Source organism: Ursus arctos, unplaced genomic scaffold (genome assembly GCF_023065955.2).
Source record: "Ursus arctos isolate Adak ecotype North America unplaced genomic scaffold, UrsArc2.0 scaffold_14, whole genome shotgun sequence".
Taxonomy (NCBI): Eukaryota; Metazoa; Chordata; class Mammalia; order Carnivora; family Ursidae; genus Ursus; species Ursus arctos.
This window is the reverse complement of record NW_026622808.1, coordinates 45,336,038-45,356,553: the sequence shown is the minus strand read 5'-3', so window position 1 is coordinate 45,356,553 and position 20,516 is coordinate 45,336,038. Positions and strand designations below refer to the sequence as shown.

Here is a 20,516-nt window from a genome sequence, read left to right as displayed (position 1 = left end):
TTGTAATGGTTCCTAGTGTTAGATAGACTTACCGGTTGGAAAGTCCAATTGGTGTGAAAACACTTTTCTTGGAAAGGCCTATCTGCGATAACAAAACTGAGATCTAAGTCTGAAGTGGTAGTCCAGAGAATGGGGGGAGAGCGTGGGCAGATGCAAGAACGACAGAAATGAGACCACAGGAATTATTGAACCTAAACCGTGCATTTGATGCTTAAGAACACAATCTGAGACAAAGCGTACGATTCTCATGTTGTCACATAGGGCCAGAATTTGATCTACTTGACCACTCTTCCCCGTACAACATCAGGGAAAGTACTTAAGGACGGTAGATCAGACAGATAGAAAAAGGGGGCATTCAAGTCCAGAAAAAGTTGTGAATCAGAAAATTCAGTTTCAGACAGTAGTATTTCTAAGTGATCTTGACCAAGTTTCCTAGCACTGTATAGCTTCCATTTCTCGTTTAGAAAATAAGGATATTAAATCTTTCCTCCCAATATAAAGTAAGAATAAAGAAGGTAATGTTTCCAAGTTATTAGAAAAAAACATGATAGCGTTAGTGAGCAATAATTACTATTGATGTAATATCCTCTATTGCCTTCATAATTTTTTGCCTTTTTGATCTTTCGGTGGCTGAGAACGGCATCTAAAAATGCCTCATTGTATTTATGGGTTTGTTTATCCTTGTATTTCTGTTTTTGCTTTATATGTTTTGAGGCTATATTTTGGGTACCTACAAGTTTATAGTTACACTATATTTTTCTAGATGTTTCCTTTTATTATTTTGTAGCACCCCTTTTTAGTGTTTTTTGCATTTGATTTCTTTTAAAATGAAAATCATTTTTATAGCTTTTAAAAAGCTTATGAATGCTGCATTAATAATATTTTCCTGAAACATAAAAAGTGAACCAGTGGCTATTACAAAGTGATCAACAAATTGTATCACTACCAATTTTGAAATGACCAAGGATCAGTTAATCGTTACTCAATTGTACCATCCCTTTTCATCACTACTAATTATATTGATTCAAATCCTGGTTTGTATAGTGTTAACATTGCACACTAGCTTCCTTTTGGTGAATAATTGCAAGACTGTGCTTCTTCATTCCTTTACTTCAACCTTTTCTTATGGGTTTGTCTTGAGTAAGTAGCATATGATGGATAATGTGTTTTTCTTTTTAATCCAAACTGATAATCCATCTTTTAATTGATGGATATGATATATTTACATTTGTTATGGTAACTCAGATAATTATTACTACCATTTTTTGTTGTTTTGTGTTTGCCATCTTTCTTCCTCTACTTTTTTCTATTTTCTTGACTTCTATTTTTTAATAGAAGTTTCCTTCATTTTCCTTTATTTTTGGAAAGCTGTGAAATATGTTCCTATTTTTGTAGGGGTGGCTCACCATTTCCCAACATCCAGCCATGCTGGACCCCTTGCCACTCTTCACGTACCCTGAGCTCCCTTCAACCTCAGGGTGTTCACATGTCGTTCATTTTAAACAAGTATCAATGTTTCCATCCTCCTCCTAACTATGACAGGGAACTTCTGTGATGTCCTTTTAGTACCATGTCTTAGATTACTTGTGAAAGAGTTTTCCCTCCCATCTTAAAAAGCCTGCATGTCAGTATGCTTTCCAGCCACCTCACTTGAGTTCATATTTGCTCAAGTGTAAGAAGACAATTTAAAATCAAAATTGTATCAGTACTAATGATTTTGACGATTTTGAGATCATTTCATGTCTTTTTTACATCTTTATTCCCCTTTCTTAACATAGATAAGGACTTGGAAACTCCCCATTTTTATAGGTCTGCTTTCTAAAAAATATATAGTAAAATTAAGGTTTTGCTTTTCTTTTCATCTATTTTCTGCTGATTTCCAAAAAGGTTTTAGAGGAATGTTCAGTACACTAAAACAAGAGTAAAGATTGCTATAGGCAACAAGGGAAAATATTGTAATTATGACAGAAGACCAAGACTACAGGGTACTACTACAACTGGACACTGTTGTTGGCTAAGCACATAACGATATCTACTGTTTTTAGCGTGAGATTGTGGTTACAACATGTGGATGACCATTGTTTTACACTAGACCATCAGGAATGTCAGGATGCTGGAGTGCCTGCCGGAACCACCTATGTGGGTCTGAGCCTAGTTGATATTGAATTCTCTTTTCTCACAATTATTGGCCAACACTTTTGATTCTTCTCATGCCACTTCTAAAATAATAAGGAGACTATCTTGAGTGAGGAAGAGGTGCTGTATAATGGAAATTCTGTGATCTGTGAAATGTTAAGTTATCGCCCTGAGGCTGAAAAGTCAGAAGAAATAACTTGCCCAGTTACCAGTGGTGATTTATCTCTTCGGTCTTCTCTGTGAACGGCTGAGTTTCACATCCTCTCATTTGTTACAGATACTGATGGCTGGGGCCAGTGTCTCCTCTGGAATCTTTAATTGTCTTATTAAAAACAGAAGGAAAGTTGCTTATAAAATGACTTAAACATAAGCCTGGATATATTGTCTGACTCATTTTTCCCCCCACTGATTTTCACCAGATTTCAGAGAAGTGTTAGTGGAGAAGAACATTTGGTCCCAACATGTAATAAAAATTACTCTCAAGTAGTCAACTTCATAGAGACAGAAAAGAGAATGATGGTTGAGCCGGGGAGGGGAAGCAGGAGTTGGGGAGTTAGTATTTAATAGCTATGGAATTTTAGTTTAGAAAGATGAAAAAGTTCTAGAGATGGATGGTGGTGATGCTTGCCCAACAATGTACTTAATGCCACTTTAAAATGGTTAAAGTGGTAAGTTTTATATTATATGTTTTTTACCACAAAATAAATATATAAAATAATAAACTAATAAAATTTTAAAATGTACTGTTAGGAATTGGAGCAGTCATTTCAAAGACCACATGGTCTTTTTTGGGGATAAACTCGAGCACATTATCTTCTCTTGCATAGACCTCAAAGAAAAAAGTTCGTCAAGCCTGAGTCCGTTCACACGATCCTTACCCCATAACATTCAAAGCATGCACGTTACCAAATAATTCTGTGGATTTCCACCTTCTTTGGCGTTCCATTTGGTCCATGTGGTTTTCATGATTAAGCAGCCACTCTAGACTGTTCATTATTCAAGGCTTTAGCAGGAATCTCAAGCTTGATGAATGAACTGTGACTGCATTGGCCATTTATTCGTCAAATACTTAGGGCAGAGTGTAATCCTGTGCCCGGTTTATGAAGACAGTGTAGTGAAGTGGAAAGAGAATGAGCTTTGAAGTCAGACCTAAATTGGAATCCTGGGTAAGCCCCTTACTCCTGAGCAGGTCAAATAGATTAGAATCGAGCTGATTCTCATTATTCACAAAGTATTTGCAAATTCGCCTGTTCATCATCAAAATTTGTTTGTGACCCCCAAATCAATACCCATAGGACTTTTGCAGTTATTCCCTGACTTGTGTGGAGGGGTGAAAAAACCAAATCATCCAGCATGCACACAGCCAGTTGTGGTTGGACAAGGCAATGCTTTGCCTTTGTTTCAGCTTGCATAAAATAAAGAAGCATGCTTTTTGTTGTCTGCTTAGTGCTACGTGTTTTGCGTTTGGTGATTTCACTGTTTAAGTTGCCTCTCAAGCTCGGTGCTAGAGGGCTGTCTGATGTTCCTGAGGGCAAGAACCCTGTGAGATCTCTCATGGAGAATATATGTTCAATAGATAATAATAGATCTTTACACAGTATGAGTTATAGTGCTGCCAACCGTGAGTTCAATGTCAATGAGTCAACTATATATATGTAGTTAGAACAAGGTCTTGTATTGATCCACTGACAAAAATGTGACCAGAGGTTGGCAGGAACTTAGTCCTGTATTTCCCCTGGGAGCAGCAGTTTCCTTGCCAGTACTTTATAGACTAGAACTACCATGAATAACAAGAAGTAACTGCACTGTCCTTTCCAAAAGGTAGTGTATTGTTCACACACCACGCCATTCTTTCTCTGCTATAGTGGGTATTAGGGCTGTCCGCAAATGATTGACTCCTGCTTCTTCCAGGCACATGCAAATTAGGCAGGACCACGTGACTTGCTTTAACCAATGAAATATATGCAGAAGTTGCAGGCTTCACATCCAGATAAAAGCATTTAATTGCCAGTGTTCAGCTCCAGTCTTTGTTTTTTCTGCTGCCATCATCGTGGAGGCACATAGTAATACCGAGCCTCGACTACCTGGGTCTCTGCCTACTCATATCAGAGATATAGTGTAAGTGAGAAATAAAACTGGTATGGATAAGGCTTTTGTATACAGAATATATAAAGAACTCCTATAACTCAACAACAAAATAAAAAACAATTAAGAAATAGGCAAAGAACTTGAATAGAGACTTTTTTTTTAAAGATTTTATTTTTTTTATTTAAGAGAAAGAGAGAAAGCACGAGCAGGGAGAGGGGCAGAGGGAAAAGCAGACTCCCCGCTGAGCGGGGAGCCGACACAGGGCTCAACCCCAGGGCGCTGGGAGCATGACCTGAGCTGAAGGCAGACACTTAACCAACTGAGCCACCCAGGCACCCAGAGACTTTTCCAAAGATCAACAAATGGCTAATAAGGACTTGAAAAGACGCTCAAGGTCATTATTCATTAGGGAAATGCAAATCAAAACCCCAGAGAGATACCATTTCACACCTACTAGGATGGCTATAATTTTTGAAGTGGGAAATAACCAGTGTGGGTGAGGATGTGAAGAAGTTGGAGGCCTCGTTCATGTGCACTGCCAGCGGAAATGGCAAACACTGCAGGCACTGTGGAAAACAGTTTGAAGTCCTCAAAAAAATTAAACATATGATCTGACAATTCCACTCATAGGTATCTACCCAAACAACTGGAAGCAGAAATTTGAGCAGATATTTGTACACCGTGCCAGTACAGAGTGAAGCGTTGTTCACAGTAGTCAAAAAGGGAAAACAACCCAAGTTTTATCAACAGGTGAATAGATAAACAAAATGTGGTATATTCATCCAATGAAATAGTATTCAGCCGTAAAAAGAAGATGTTCTGATAGACGCTATGACTAGAAAGAACCTTGGGGGAAACTATGCTAAGTAAAATAAGCCAGAAAAGAAAAATATTGTATGATTGCCCTTAGATGAAATACCTACACTGGATAAAGTCATAGAGGCAGAAAGTAGATTAGAGGCTAGGGGAAGGGAAGAAGAAGGAATTCTTGCTTAAGGTAAGATAGAGAGTTTCTGTTTGGTATGATGAAAATGTTTTGGTAAAGGACTGTGGTGGTGGTGATTGTAATTAATGCCACTGAATTGTGCACTTTAAAATAAAATGGGGGCACCTGGGTGGCTCAATCAGTTAAGCATCTGACTCTTGATCTCCACTCAGGTCTTGATCTCAGGGTCATGAATTCAACCCCTGCTTTGGGCTCCACAGTGGGCACGGAGCCTACTTAAAAACAACAAAAAATAAAATAAAATAGAATAAAATAGAATAAATTAAAATATAGAATAAAAAAATAGCAAATCTTATATAGGTTTACCACAATAAGAACATCAGACATTTTTATTTTAATTAAAAAATGACTGTGGTGCAAAGCCAGTGACATTTTGTTGTTTGTGACAGTGGCATAATCTGGCTCATCCTCACCAAACCTTCCTTCTCGTCTGTTTCTCCACAGTAGCACAGTATAGGACATTCAGAGTTTTATGGCCATATCTAACCTTGAACTGCAGGCCAGGGTATTACCTTCCCTGACCGTTTGGCCTCTTAGAGCAGGGAAGACTCCGTTCTTGCCATTGTATCCGTGATACATTCGCAACTTAATGGGGCGGCCATGGAACTCAGGCTGAAGGTAGCCATGGTGGTCAGAAATATTTATTCGGTAATATATACGCAGCCCCTTAGTTCTCATACTTTTTCATGGGTTCACAACCATCATTTAATGGGCAGAAATGAAACTGCCTTAAATGAACTGATTCCAAATAAAGATCACCCCTTATATTTTTTTGAGAGAGAGAAAGTACATGCATGAACAAGAGCGTGCACGTGTGGTGTGTGTGTAGTGGGGAGGGGACTCACCCTCGCCTTGCAGGGCTCATCCCTGACATCGTGACCTGAGCTGAAATCAAGAGCCCGATGCTCAACTGGGTAAACCACCCAGGCACCCCAACCAACGTGTAATTTAAAACAGATTTCCCACAGCATCCTGTCATCACCAGTCTCCTGTCTATTTAAGGAAGAATTCTTATTAGAATTATAGCTTGTGTCCTTACACATCACTTTGAGTAGTTAAAAAGTTGAATTTGTTCTAGGATTTTTCCTGTTGCTGCTTTCTAAATTTTCTTCAAAATGGTTTTACATGACATTGTATATCTGTTCTTTCTAATAATAGAGGAGGAAAATGGACTAATTATGTGACATGTAGAATCAGAAACAATAACTTAACACAAAGGAAAGATGCCATATAGGAAACTCCTAAGGAATCCACCTAGGGGAGAGGTAACCCAAACTGATGTATTTATTGGGACACAATTGCTACATGTCCATCCCATATAAGTGTCTCCTCCTTTCTCACTAACAAAACCTGATTTTATTCTGAACAGCGATTATTAAACTAAGGGTTACATTTCCTAGCTTCTCTTGGAGCTGGGTCTAGACAAAAGGTTATAAATAGAAGTTGGATAATACTTCTAGGAAATCTCTAAATGTTATTGATCCAACTGGGAGATGGGTAATTTTCCACTTGACCTTCCCTATCTTCCTGCCTGGAATGTGAATATGATGGCTGGAGCTCCAGCAGCCATTTTGTGATTTGGAGCATAGATGCCATTAACAGTTAGGATGGTGGTATAGAAAGATAGAATCTAGATGCTTGATGGTTTTTACAAAATGTGCCATATTGGCCCTAGCCCACTATAGTTAAGTTGTTATTACTAGCTGCCCAATTCTAATGCAATGCAATTCTTACCTCCACTGTTTTTATTTTCAGTAATAATACTCACCTGACAATTATATATGGCCTTATGGTTAACCGTGTATTTTCGTTCTGTCAACACCTTTAATCCTCACAATGCTGAGAGATGAGTACAGTTATCCTAGTCTTAAAAATGAAGACACAGAAGCCCAGAGAATTTAGATAATTTGGTCACAGTTGCAGACTGAGCATCTGTCATAGTCAAGACTCAAACATTAAATATCAAATGCAGCTTCTCTCTTCCACACTGTAGACAAATACTAACATGGTTGAGGTTTGAGTGGCTATCCCAGAAGTGGAAAATCTTTTTTCATTTTTTTTTTTTTAAGTAGGAATCAATGACCTAAAATACCGTTGGCCATTCCCAGGATAGCTTAAAAAAAGTAGAGTTTTATTAAGGTTTCAGGTGGGGTTTTTGTTATTTTCTTTTTTGTAGATACCTACAATATGTTTGACTCATATCCTTTTTAACATTAGAAGAGAAAATCAGACACCTGCCAGTACATAAATGACTATTTTAACATGTTCTTCACTTCTGGATTATGCCCAGGGATTTAAGAAGGAAACAAGAAGGGAGCAAAGGAAAAGATGTATAAAGAAAGAGCAAAGTTTTTGGCACACAGATGGAGAGAACATGGAAAGGACTAGCAGAGTGAGACCTGTAAATATTTTGAAGAATGTATCCGTGAAAGTAGATGACTTGACGCAATGTGCTGTTTGCCAGAACCATCAAAGACAGAGCTAGAGCTGGATGGATTGTCTTCATGCCCTTTGAAGTAGTCTTTAGGTATTTACAGACCTCCTACTGTTTTTACCTTTTAAAGAGAGTTTGCCAAAGAAACTGACAATATAAGTTTAAGACAGTGGTATGCTGGAATTGGCTGACCTCACAAGATCCAGTTGGTCAGTTTTCAGGAATTCTGTAAGCCAGTTGTTAAATTCAGCCATTTGGCCGGTGGGGGGGGGGGGGGGGGGGGCGTTGCAACTTTCTTTTTTTTTTTTTTAAATTCAATTAGCCAACATATAGTACATCATTAGTTTTTGATATAATGTTCAATGATTCATTAGTTTCATATAACACCCAGTGCTCATTCAGCCATTTTTAAAGCTTAATTGTATAAACTTATATTAAAAACAAAGGTGATAGGTACTCAGAACTCATCCCTTCCTAATGACTTTCCTCTGTTGCGCTGCTATCTGTGCTCTTGGGTTTATTTCATCGGTTACCTCCGTGCAGTGACAGTACCATATAATGAATGCAACTTTGCGCCCTTCCCAGTCCCTCATCCAATGACATCACACAGTAGCTAGAAATCATCCACAGTGGGATTGTTTCCACATGGAAATGGGCAAACGTACACATTTAGGGATTTGATTCATTGTTCTTTGAAACTCTGTAGCATTTTTGTCCGCGTCGGCTGGCTCTTGCTGTATTTTAACTTTGCATTACGGCCACTTGCGTGCTTGTCTTATATATTGTACTCAAATAGAACCTCCTTCGTCTGGGGATCATTTCTTATTTGTATGCGTGTCCTTTGCCCGCGAGTCCTGAACTGTTCCTTGCGTATAGGAGACTGTCTTGTCCAGTCTGCTCAGGCTGCCCTAATAGAATTCTGCAGACTGGGTGGCCTCAACAGCAGGTTTTATTCCTCCATAGTCCTGGAGGCAAGAAGTCCCAGATCTGGCTCCCAGCAGGGTTGGCCTGCAGACAACCGCCCTCTGCGTGTGTCTTCACATAGCTCTTTCTCTATGCACGCACGCTCCTGGTGTCTCCTCCTCTTCTTACACGGACATCAGTTCTTTCTCATTACAGCCCCACCCTTCTGCCTCATTTAAATGTAATCCTCTCTTTAAAGGCTCTGTCTCCAAAAACAATCACTTTGGGGGTTAGTGCTTCAGCACGTGGACAGGTGAGTACAATTCAGTCCATGACACAGACATGTATGACTTACGCATTCGATGGCTTCAAAACTAAAAAAAAAAAAAAATAGAACCTTCGCTGTGTGCCTGCCTCTGTCCTGGTGGCACTACACCATTTGAGCCTCATGGCAATACTTTAAGGTGACTGTTATTGTCCCCATTTTACAGATGAAGATATTGACTTTATAAGAGATATAGAGTAACTTGCCCAACTGTGTACAGATGGTAAGTGTTCAATCCGGTATTCAGACCCAAACAATGTGATTCCAGAGTCCAAACACTTAACCATTAGAGGAAACTACCATCCTGCTCTTTCCATACATATGTATGTGTATGTTTTGTCTAAAGGAAATATTGAAACTGTTACCAAAAAAAGTAAGCAACTGTTGAGGAATTTTTAGCAGGGCATGTATGCAAATGTGTAGACATTCTGCAAGGAGTGTTTTGGTAAAATTGGGGAAGGGGAGTCTTTATGTAATTGTAGTTTGAAGGGGAAGTGTTGAAACTCCAAGTTCTTTCAATTCTGGAACGTCTTCTTTAAGACGGAATACAATAACGGCCAGGTAATGCTCCAGACTAAATGGGAGGTATTTTCTAATGAAACATTGAAGTTTAATATTCTAATATTCTAAATAAAAAATTTTTAAAGCCTAAAGGTTTGGAGAGAGTGCGTATGTGGAGTAGGAGGCGTATAAGAACAATTCACATGATTTGTGATTACAGGAACTACTCAGGACATAATGTGATTATTTTCTGTAGTTTCAACAAAGTCGACTCAAAGAAATTCTCTAGCTTCAAATACAAGTGGGAGTTGCTTTGCCCCTTCCTCTTAAAGAAACAGTTCCTTGTCAGTTATTCCCTTCATCTTTCTAACTGCTCCTCCAACCCCCCCCCGGCCCCGCCCCCCGCACATAGGAATCTTCAGTGACAACACAGGTGCTTTGATGGGATGAAAGGGAAGCTCTGTGAGTTTTACCCTGGTTCCTCCGGAAATCTCACCTGTGTATTCTCTTGCTCCGTGTATCTGTCCAAATCCTTCCATAAACCAGAGAGGCAGAAAGGTGAGATTTGAATACAGCATGCATTCACTCAGCAAACACGTGTTGAACACCTGCTAGGTATAAGACACTCATGGTGGGGGGGGGCAGTATATAGCCAACGAAATCCCAGGTATTCACACTCTAGAGGAAACAGAGACAGTGAATGAGCAGATTATGCATTGGCACGTGGTAAGTTCGTTGAAGAAAAGCAGGTTAAGTGTTTACCAGTTTCAATATTATTGACATTTTGAGCAGGCTGGTCTTTACTGTGGAAGCTCTCTTATACACGGTAGGAGACCCAGCAGCATCCCTGCCCTCAACCCACTATATGCCAATAGCATGCGCGTTTGCACGTACAGACACACTCACCCCAGGTGTGACAACCAAAGATGTCTCCAGACATTCCTAAATAACCCCTGGGGGTCAACAGTAGCCCCGTTTGAGAAGCACCAGTCTCATGAACAAGAGGTGAAGGTGCTGATTGGTTAAGGTCGTCCTCTCTGATAAGGATTGATTAGGGTCGTCCTCTCTGATAAGGATTGATTAAGGTCGTCCTCTCTGATAAGGATTGATTAAGGTCGTCCTCTCTGATAAGGATTGATTAGGGTGGTCCTCTCTGAGGAGGAAGACCTCTCTGATGAGGTGACCTTTGAGCAAAGACTGGAGGAAGTGAGAATGGGCATCACATAAATATCTGGGGGAAAGGATGTGCCTGGCGAAGAGAATGGCTACTACAAAGGCCCTGAGGTGAGAGGAAGAACGGGGAGAGCACTGGGAGCAGAACTGAGCCACAGGAATATCGTAAGCGATAGAATCAGCCCAGTGTTCAGGAGGCATGATCTGTAGTGAAGACTTTGGCTTTGAATCAGAGGGGAGTGGGAAGTCATGAAAGATTTTGAGAAAAACAGTGACCTGACCTGGTTAGTATTCAAGTAGGGTGGTTCTTGCTGCTGAATAGAGAATCACCTGCAGGGGAACAAAGGTGAAAGCCAGGGTCCAGAAGCAGCCGTGGCAGTCATTCCTGTGAGCACTTAGTCGTGGCTAGTTGGTCCTACGGGGTGGAGGGGAGTGACTGGATTCTGGGTATGTTTTGAATCTACGTCTGACGTGGTTTAATGTTGAATCAGACATTGCGTGTGAGAAGAAAAGAAAGAAAGAAAGAAAAGAAAAGAAAAGAAAAGAAAAGAAAAGAAAAGAAAAGAAAAGAAAGAAGGAAGGAAGGAAGGAAGGAAGGAAGGAAGGAAGGAAGGAAGGAAAGAAAGAAAGAAAGAAAGAAAGAAAGAAAGAAAGAAAGAAAGAAAGAGAAAGAAAGAAAGAAAAGAAAAAAGAAAGAGAGGAAGGAAGGAAGGAAGGAAGGAAGGAAGGAAGGAAGGAAGGAAGAGAGAGAAAGGGAGGGAGGGAGAGAGGAAGGAAGGAAGGAAGGAAGGAAGGAAGGAAGGAAGGAAGGAAGGAGAAAAGCCTTTGAAATACTCTTCTTTAAAAATACCCTGCATATGAGCTTTCATTTCTGATTTTTGATCCTACTCCTGTGGGAGTTGAAGCATGATGGAGGCATTGTTTAGACATTAGGTATTGGACTGTTATTTCCTACATTACTTCCTGAGTAAACCAATTACAATTATAATGTGGGTCTCCAGGAGAAAAGGAAAAGAGCCAAACTTGGTACAATTTTATCTCTTAGATGCCACTTAACACCACTTTTCTCCTCTTGCTTGGGTAATGAAATTCTGGCAAGTGGGGGCACAGTGAACAAATGGGCCCTTAAAAGCAGCCCATCACCACTTGCTTGTAGCTGTAATGCTTCCCGATTGTTCTCCAGGTCTCCATTTCAGAGCTAGTGTGCACTTTTCATAAAAACTACTACATGCCGCAAATTCAGGCAGCATCTTTCCCTTCTCTGTAGCACCTGCCTTCTGAGACCTCAGGCATATTCTAGATAGTGCCTCCCTGAATTGAGGTAGATTAAGCGAGGTTCCAAGCTTCTCAAACTGCAGGAGAGGGAGAGTGTGAAATAAAGGTCTAATCTTCTAGTTAGTCTCTGGGTTAAGATGGGCTTTTATAAAGCCTTTCAGATGTGTCAGCCCACATCAGAGATTATACCTCAGGAGTTTTCCCTCACTTTGTCTAGTCCTGTTTGCGTTCGTCTTAAACCAGTGTTTCTCCTGGTGTGGTATGAAGTGTTTATTAAGAATATAGAATTCTGGGAGCACCTGGATGGCTCCGTCAGTTAAGCATCTGCCTTTGGCTCAGGTCATGATCCCAGGGTCCTGGGATAGAGCCCAGCATCAGGCTCCCTGCTTGCGGGGAGCCTGCTTCTCCCTCTCCTCCCCACTCATGGTCTCAATCATTATCTGTCCCTCACTTGCTCACTCTCAAATAAATAAATAAAATCTTTAGAATAAAAAAATACAGAATTCTGGGCTTTTTTTTTTTTCAGACCCAGAAGAATGAAAATGGGGATAATGTTTAATGAAGACCTCAAATGATTCTGCAGTATGCTAGCATTTGAGAACCATTGCTATATCATTTGGAATTACAGTCTAGTACCTGAGACTATAAATAAAGAAATCATTTCTTTCTCTCATTGGTAAAAGAAGTTCAGAGATAGGCGATCCAGAGCTGGTTTGGTGTTCCATGGTATAATAAAGAACTTCATGGTACAAGATGGCTACTAGAGCTCCAGCCATTATTTTTACATTCCACACAGGAAACAGTAAGAAAGGGGGATGGGGGGGGGAGGCCTTTGCCAACTGTTCAGCCTCCTTTAAAAGCTCTCAGGAGTCACATGCTACTTGTCATTGGCCAGAATTTAATTGCAGGGCTACTCATAGCTACTAGGGAGGTGTAAAAATATTATTCTAAGAGGGGCATATTGATGCTTTAAGTAAGATTTTGGTATTCTTATTAAGGGGAAAAAGGAAAATGGATGTGGGGGGGCCCCCGTGTCTGCCACAACTCCCTTATACCATCATTCCATGGAGTTGTGGAAAGACAGTTTCATTTGGAGTACCCCTTTTACCTCCTGCCAGTTCATTTTGGACCATATGTCGGTTATTTTATGGAGAACACCAAAGGAAAACATGTTCACCATGTATGTGGTCAGTCATACATATTAGGAATCTACTATATCTGGTTTTTTAGTTCCTTCCCATCCATCTGCCAGTGTCTTGTTTTCTTGATAAAGAAGGCCAAGCATCCATGAAAAACACAGGAGAGGATAAGGAAGACAGCTCCAAAACCGGCTCTCCCCTTTTATAGCTGTGTGTCTAGTGAGGACAATGTACCAGCCTCTAGGGTGCGTGGGGGGCTGACAAGGTACTGTATACAAACACACTTCCGGCATAAGAACCACTCCCTAAAAAATATGTTCATCGATACCTTCCTTCATTTAGAGGGTAAAGGACAGTTGCATCTGAGATCAGCCAAGAAAGTCTGACTTCTTTGTTGGCTTCCACTCTTAAAAACACAGGATGCTTTTGACATGGAAAATGTCCCACCCAATAACAGGAGCACTTTGCCCTCAGAATGTCTTATCCCTGCCAGAGCTGGTAGAATCCCCCTTTTCAGCATGTATATCGGTGTGGCAAGAGACAGCTGCAAAATTAAGAGAGATTCCACAAGCTCCCTCCCCTCTTCGGGGCCGCCTGGATCTCCTGGAGAGCCTAGGAAGACCATCATTGGCCTGGCAACCTCATGGCATTGGCTGCTGAGGGAAAACAGTGAGATGGCCCTGCAGCTCTTGAAACATGCTCTCTGGACCACCAGCAGGGGCATCGCAGGAGAAAGCGGTACCAATGCGAACCATCAGGCGCCACCCCAGTCCTGTGGAGTTAGAAATGTGTTTTAAGAAGCTGTCCCTGTGGTTCTGGTGCAAGCTAAAATTTGAGAACCGCCGCTCTACATGAAGCACTTTGCACTTCTTTTTTTTTTTTTTTTTTTTTTAGCACACTCTTCTCTCCAACAGGGTGTCCCTTGACTCCCTCCCTTCCGTCTCTGCCCAGGCAGAAATGCTGTCAAATGTGCAGTTCCTTCTAACAAACCCAGTCTCTCAAACTGGGCGAGGCCTTACTTTGTAGATTTTATTTGCACACTGACTAAAGCTCTTACAATCCATCTGACACAGACTGAAGTTCTTGCCAAACCTCGCTGTGGGGAGTGACACCGTAAATAAAGGCCTTCAGCTATCTCCTTTTCCTGAGCCAGTTGACTGTGTGCACAATGCTTCTGTTTGGGGGAAGTGTACCTCATACAGCTCAACCCAGGGTGCAGTATCACAGGGCACCTCTCCCTGAGTAATGAGTAAATGGAATGGAGTTTCTAGCACATTCCGTAGTCCTGCTTTTGGAGAGTGATACTCAGTATACACAGGAGGAAAAAGTGACCACCATACCAGATATTACTCGGTAATGGTCATCATTGACAAAATTCTATTGGATTTGATTATTTGCTTGTGAAAATTAACGAGAGAAACATGGTTGGACCAGAATGAGCAATCTGCAGGGTTTTCAGGGGTGGTGCCAAATTTAATTTCCGTAGTGCCAGAAAATACACTAAATATTTTCCCCTTACCGTTGGTTTGCTTAGTGTTTGTTTTGGGCCACACAGTAGTTTTATTTTGGAGGATGCCAGAGACTACAGGCAGCAGTTCTGTGTTGAGCCAGAGCCAGACTGGGAATTCAGGAGGGGAGTTTCTCCATCATTCCCATCCCTTTGCTCAAGGAAGGGCTTGGACTTCCCTTGCTCTTAAACAGCAGGAGGAGGAACAGAAGTCAAATGGTGGAAGGACCAAGGGAAGTGGTGAAGGACCACCTCATTCCCCATCCTCGGAGCAAGCCGGATCACCTACCCTGTAACATGGGGACGATTTGGGAGGTCGTTAGTTAATATTAGCTGATTTGGTTTCATAATGGTGCATTTCACTTGGTAAGTTTTTAAGTCATTCACCAAACTGTTGGCTGCCTTCTGAGGAATTATTTTTAGTACATTCTTTTTTCAAGGAATTATCGAATGCTGGTAGAAAGGACGTATTTTCTGCAGTGGTGATCAGTAGGCTTGAATTACAAAAGGCAACTCAAGACGCCCAGCCAGGAAAGCCAGAGCTGTGTTCTTAACGAGTAGTCAGTGCCTCTGTTGACATAAGACTTCCAAGTCTTCAGGATGGACCTCTGCGTGCCAGGGTATTTATTTAGCTCCTGGTCCTTGGAGGTCTCCAGTCACGGCCGCCTCTGCTTTGCCCAGCCCTGACGTGTTGGGACGCCTTTATCTCCAGTCTCAAAACAGGGTGGAACTTCTCTAATCCAGTCTGCAGGTGTGGACCTTGCCCAAGACGGGGTAAGCAGGGTCCTTCTCTGGTGACTTCGGAACAGAGCCAAGTGAGTCAGTCTAGGATGGCCACGAAGGGAGATTGTGTAAGTTTAGGTGCTGTGGGAAACCTTAAACTTTGAGAAGCTAAGGAACAGATCCACAGAGGAAGAAGACGAGGGTCCAGGACACTGGGCATAGAGAGATGAGAATCCCTTACCAGTTCCCTTCCAGTAGCCAGTCCCGTCTCCTCCTGAAACCCAAAGATTCTGTTGGGTTTCTGGAGAGAATGGCACATCTTTGTAAGAATCTGCCTTTTTTCCCCCTCTGAGATCAAACTAGCTTCAATAACATTTTTCCCCCTTGCCACCTTCTTTCTTAGACTAAAGTAGTTGGGGGCCTCCAGGTTTGGCCTCACTCTGACAGCTCATAGTGTGACTCTGCCTCTCACAAGGGAAGAGAGGCCAGGAAAGTTTGCATTGTTCCCTTGGGAGCCTGCGGGCCAGATGATAGACTCACCCCTATGTATTCGTGTTACTGATTGTTATTGAGGGCCAAGGGCTTAGCCTTCGCTCTCGTTTAATTGCCACAGTCCTGTGATGAGGATTCTCAGAGGTTCTGGAACTCACTCAGGAACACAGAGCTGGGAAGTGACAAACCCATGAATGGGGGTTCAGGAACAGCTGGCCAGGCTACAGAAGAGGCAAGGAAGATTCCAGCCAGGCTCGGCCTTGGCCCATGTCAGCGAAGGCTGGACTCAAGGTGCCAAGTCACAGGGGTTCTTGGGGATGCCCGTGCTCTGGGCGGTGAAGAGGGGTGTGTGAGGAATGAGGGGCAATTCGGGGGAGGGTTCATGGCACTCAAATCGGACTCTCCTGTCAAGCATCTCTAGTGACTTCCTTTCTTATTAGCATCTGTCCCTGAAGTTCTGTCACTAGAGTGGGAATGACAAAGGGACCTTGCAGCAAGGCTGTGCTACAAGCAGTCTCTCAACTTGGGGGGCGAGGCCCATTCCCCAAGACACAACCTCTGCCTTCTGCCTGCTCTTTTTTTTTTTTTTTTTAAGATTTTATTTATTTGACAGAGATAGAGACAGCCAGCGAGAGAGGGAACACAAGTAGGGGGAGTGGGAGAGGAAGAAGCAGGCTCCCAGCGGAAGAGCCTGATGTGGGGCTCGATCCCAGAACGCCGGGATCGCGCCCCTGCCTTCTGCCTGCTCTTAACCTGCTACAGCGTGTGACACACGGGTTCCTCCGAGCACAAACTGGAGTGCCGGTCTCCGGTGGGCCCATGACCAGCTCCTCATCCCGAACTAACTCATGGTCTGCGCTTCCATTTCTTCTCAGAGAGACTGCTGGTAACCTGTGGGCTGCTTTCAAAACCCGGAGCCCTTCCTTCCCATCCCCAGACGTGGCTCCCTGCCAGGTGCCTCTAGGGAGGAGTTGCAAGGCCCTGTCTTGAGAAAGCCAGCTGGTCTCTGAGCAGTCTGTTTATGGTCGCCTTTGGCCTTTGCTTAAGACAGTAATACGCAGACGATGGAGAATGGTTGCAATCATGTGTTATGAAAATAAAGGTGGCCTTCTCATTGTTTTAAGGCCTTGTCATTGCAAAGCCTTCCCCCCCCCCACCTTTTAAAAGTTATTATTTCGTTTCTGGAGATCAAAGTAGATAGAGCTTTTGTAGCTCTGTGCCCCAGCATTCCCAAAACATGTATTCATGTCGAGGGCTCCCTAAACTCAAGGGAATTAGACCAAGCTTGTGAAGTGGAATAAATATGATGAATTTAGAGCCTCAAGTCTTCTGTCTTCTGTGTCTTGTTGAATGAATGCCTTGTTTCGCAAGAGCTGGTCATGATGCTAAGAGATAGTTGAAAAGAATTTTCCATGATGTCATCTGAGCTTGTGGGATTTTTTTTTTTTCTCTCTCTCCCCTGTATAATAGCATACCTTCTGTTTTCTGTTTTCTCTTTTGGCCAGTTTTTCTTGACCCTAGTTTTGCATACAGCTGGATAGTAGAATGTCTGTTTTCTTTTCCCAAGCAAAATTAGATGCCTTCCCAAGTCTTTGTTAGAGTTGAGTGAGCCCCAGAAAGTGCAAGAATATGTCCTAACAGCCGTAAACAGGAACATTCTAGGATGTGCAAAAATCCTCCCGTCAGTGACAATTTTTAATTACATACTCAGTATCCCAAATGTAGTGACTCTCTTTTCGGACAGATGGCAACTGCTACCTGCCCTTACAAAGCGCTCAAAACCTAGAGGGCTTTCAGTGTTGGTGGAGCCTGAGGGACCCAGGCGCTCAGCGAGCGCCAAAGCCTGGCTCTGACTCCAGTGTGAGGCAGGCACCAACACATCCCTTTGGCTAGGGAGGCACGGTGCACGCCGGAGACTCACGGAGAAAATGGTAAAGTTGCTCTCTGTCTCGGGGGGAGCCGACAAAGCTCTACCCTCTGGGTTCCTCCGCCTATTTGCCAAATTCTTTTTTTCTAGGAAAGTGTGCTGGCTTTATTTTTCCCTTGCAAGAGAGGGAAAGCCCCAAGATACGGGTGATTCGCCCCACTCTTTCTTCAAGGATGAATCTGTCTGCTTGCAAGGAGAAACGCAGATGCTGTTGAGTTGCAGAAGGGTGGAAACGACAGGAGGACGAACGTGTCCTGCTGCCGGGATCCTCTTCCCAGGGAGTGGGAGCGGGCGAGTGACCCATGTGCTTTCATCCTGCAGGTTCACCAGTACTATAGCTGCCTCCCAGAGGAGAAGGTTCCTTACGTCAACAGTCCCGGAGAGAAACTTCGAATCAAGCAGCTCCTACACCAGCTGCCGCCACATGACAATGAGGTAAGGGGCCCGCGCGGGGCCTTATGAAGACTTGGCTTAGAAGCTTCTGTGAGTTGTTACCTGCTTCATAATCAGAATGCTGTGATCAGTGAGGTCTCCGAAGGAAAACTCTGGCCCTTCATTTTAGGTTTTCACTTCCTTAATTAGAACCAAAGGAAAAGGCCTGACACTTTCTGGAGAGGGTTACCGAAGAGCAGATCTCATTATGGACTGGGTTCACGTCTGTGCCTGGTGCTACTAGCCGTTTGGGGCATCCAGGGAGCCCTAAAATTTAAAAGCTCAAGCCCAGGTTTTCCTAGTTGAAGAAGAATGTGCTGGTTGCCCGAGTCCCTTAGTCGATTGCAGTTCCCCCCGGGCCAGTTCAGGGTCAAGCCCTGCAAACACGTTGTGATTCTCTGGCATTTTCAGCATCGTTTCATGTGAAATAAGTAGGCAAGTTTTCCACGCGATGCTGCAGTAGAAGTCCCTTGTCCAGATACGCAGCTCGAACATCTGTGTTTTTAGCATCGAAAGGCCACCTCTGCAGGGGCACCATTGGTACATGTGGAAGGATGGCTTGCAGGCTGTCCTTTTTTCCTGAACCTCGATAGAAGGCACTGCCAGCAGGCATTTCTCATCTTTCAAGTCAAATTGCTCATAAAGGGAAATCCGTGGATACATTTTTAAAAGATCATCCCGCTTGAGGGCTTAGATTTGTAAACTAGAAATTAATTTTTAAGTATCCGGTTTTGAAAAATAGTCATCCTCTAGAACTGAATCGTCCCCTTAACTGGTTGCATTGGAAACAATTTTAAATTGAAAGGAGAAGTAACCCCTCTAGAGAGCTGGACCCCGGCTTTCTACCGACTGCCCCCGCCCACAAGCCGGATCTCCGGGGAAATTGAGTAGGTGCTATTTCGGTCTTTATTTTCCCATATTCAGATCAAAAGGGGTAATCCAAAAGCCTCAAAAATGAATTTGAGTAAGTGAAGCAAAAGCTTAGAAAACTAAAGCGAGTCCCTAGAAAGAGAGCCACGATTTCCTGTCGCCCATTTCCGACTTCGTAAAACAAATACAAACGGTGTTTTCTCCTTCAAAGCCGAGAGCAAGCACTGTAACCCGATGCCCAGTTAGCTAATTTGGAAGTGAAAATGCGGGTTTTTACAAGCAGGAGGGGAGTGCCTTTCTTTAAAAGCACATCCATAAAATGTCAGTGGTGCAATCGTATCTATTCCGGGCTAGTCAGGTCACAGCGGAGCCCAGGGCTCGCCGGGCCATCCGCAGGAGGACTTTCTTTTAATGCTTTTTTACTTTATAGAGCAAGGTATCTGTTCTTTGCTTTTAACAATTTATTCTGTTTACAGTTAACTGTGGTTTTATGAAAAGAGACCATTCAAATTCCTTCTTCCTGTTGGTGAGAATTCCTTCCATGTGACCCGGTGGGCACATTTCATCCACTTGACATGGCCCTTTTGAGGACAAAGAGTGATTCTAAAGTCAGTATCTGATCATTCGCTCTTTTGCGCAGAGGAAGCAGTTGAGACAAGGTCCAGCTGCGCTGGTTTTCCAGTTAGGATGCACCGGTCCTGGTCCAAAGATTTCCCACCAACCGCCCTATAACAAAGCATCTGAGCATTTCACCTAACCTTTCCACTGTTACTCCAAAGAAAGACAGGAGGTGGGATGAGATCCATGTTCCCCAAAGCGTGGCAGGCACGGGACTCGGGTGGTGCATAGACGCGGTGGTAGGCGAAAGGGAGCCACATAGTAAGAGAAGCACTCCCTTTTAAATTGTGCTTCCTTCCTCCCGATGGAGTGGCTGAATCAGCCCCAGGGGGAGAGGGGTGGGCTTTCCGTTTGGGCTAGCAGTTTTCTCACACCTCTCCAGCTCATACCAGGCTCCACTTTCAGGTGACCGCATCAAGAATCTCCGTTTCAGGATCTCCCCTGAGCAGAAGTAGCTAGAATCTAACAACATGATTCCGATTTCACATTGTTTCATTTTATGGTCACCTTCTGGTTTTTGTAGATGATACTAACTTTTAATTTATAGTCATAATATACTTGCTTTTTAAGTAGATGTATTGAAGTTTTAAAAAGTGAGACCATTTTAAAAAACAGTATTCAAAATAGTTCAAGACTATGGCCGAATTCCCGCGGTATGTGTTAATAGGGGGAAAGACCAGGAAATGCTGGATTTGAGTGTCTGTAATGTCCCTCCCTTAATTCTGTGGGTTTTTATGTTTAACAAGAAGGCAAGTATCTTATGCAAGTGGATGGATTAGCCGAAGCCCAGGGGGCCGCCCTTTCCCTCCTTCACATAGATAAACATGCAAGGACTTCTGCGAAGCAGGGCATGTACCTCTGGACCGGCTCCTTTGCCTCGAGCCTTTGGTTCCCCATTGTCCCAAAATGAGGTGGGAGAGCAGAAGCTGGGAGCCCTCTGACCGCGGTTCTGACTCGCTGGCCTGGA

The 20,516-nt window shown here is 42.9% G+C and overlaps 1 protein-coding gene across 4 annotated transcripts in view; it reads left to right on the top strand.

Annotated features, from left to right (window-relative positions):
• Positions 1 to 20,516, top strand: part of PRICKLE2 (prickle planar cell polarity protein 2) — a 311,727-nt gene that overhangs the window by 237,790 nt on the left and 53,421 nt on the right. For all 4 annotated transcript variants that reach the window (XM_026501177.4, XM_026501174.4, XM_044384993.3 and 1 more), the window contains one exon: positions 17,951 to 18,064. In XM_026501177.4, coding sequence (XP_026356962.1) covers positions 17,951 to 18,064 — 114 coding nt within the window. The remainder of the gene's footprint in view (positions 1 to 17,950; positions 18,065 to 20,516) is intronic.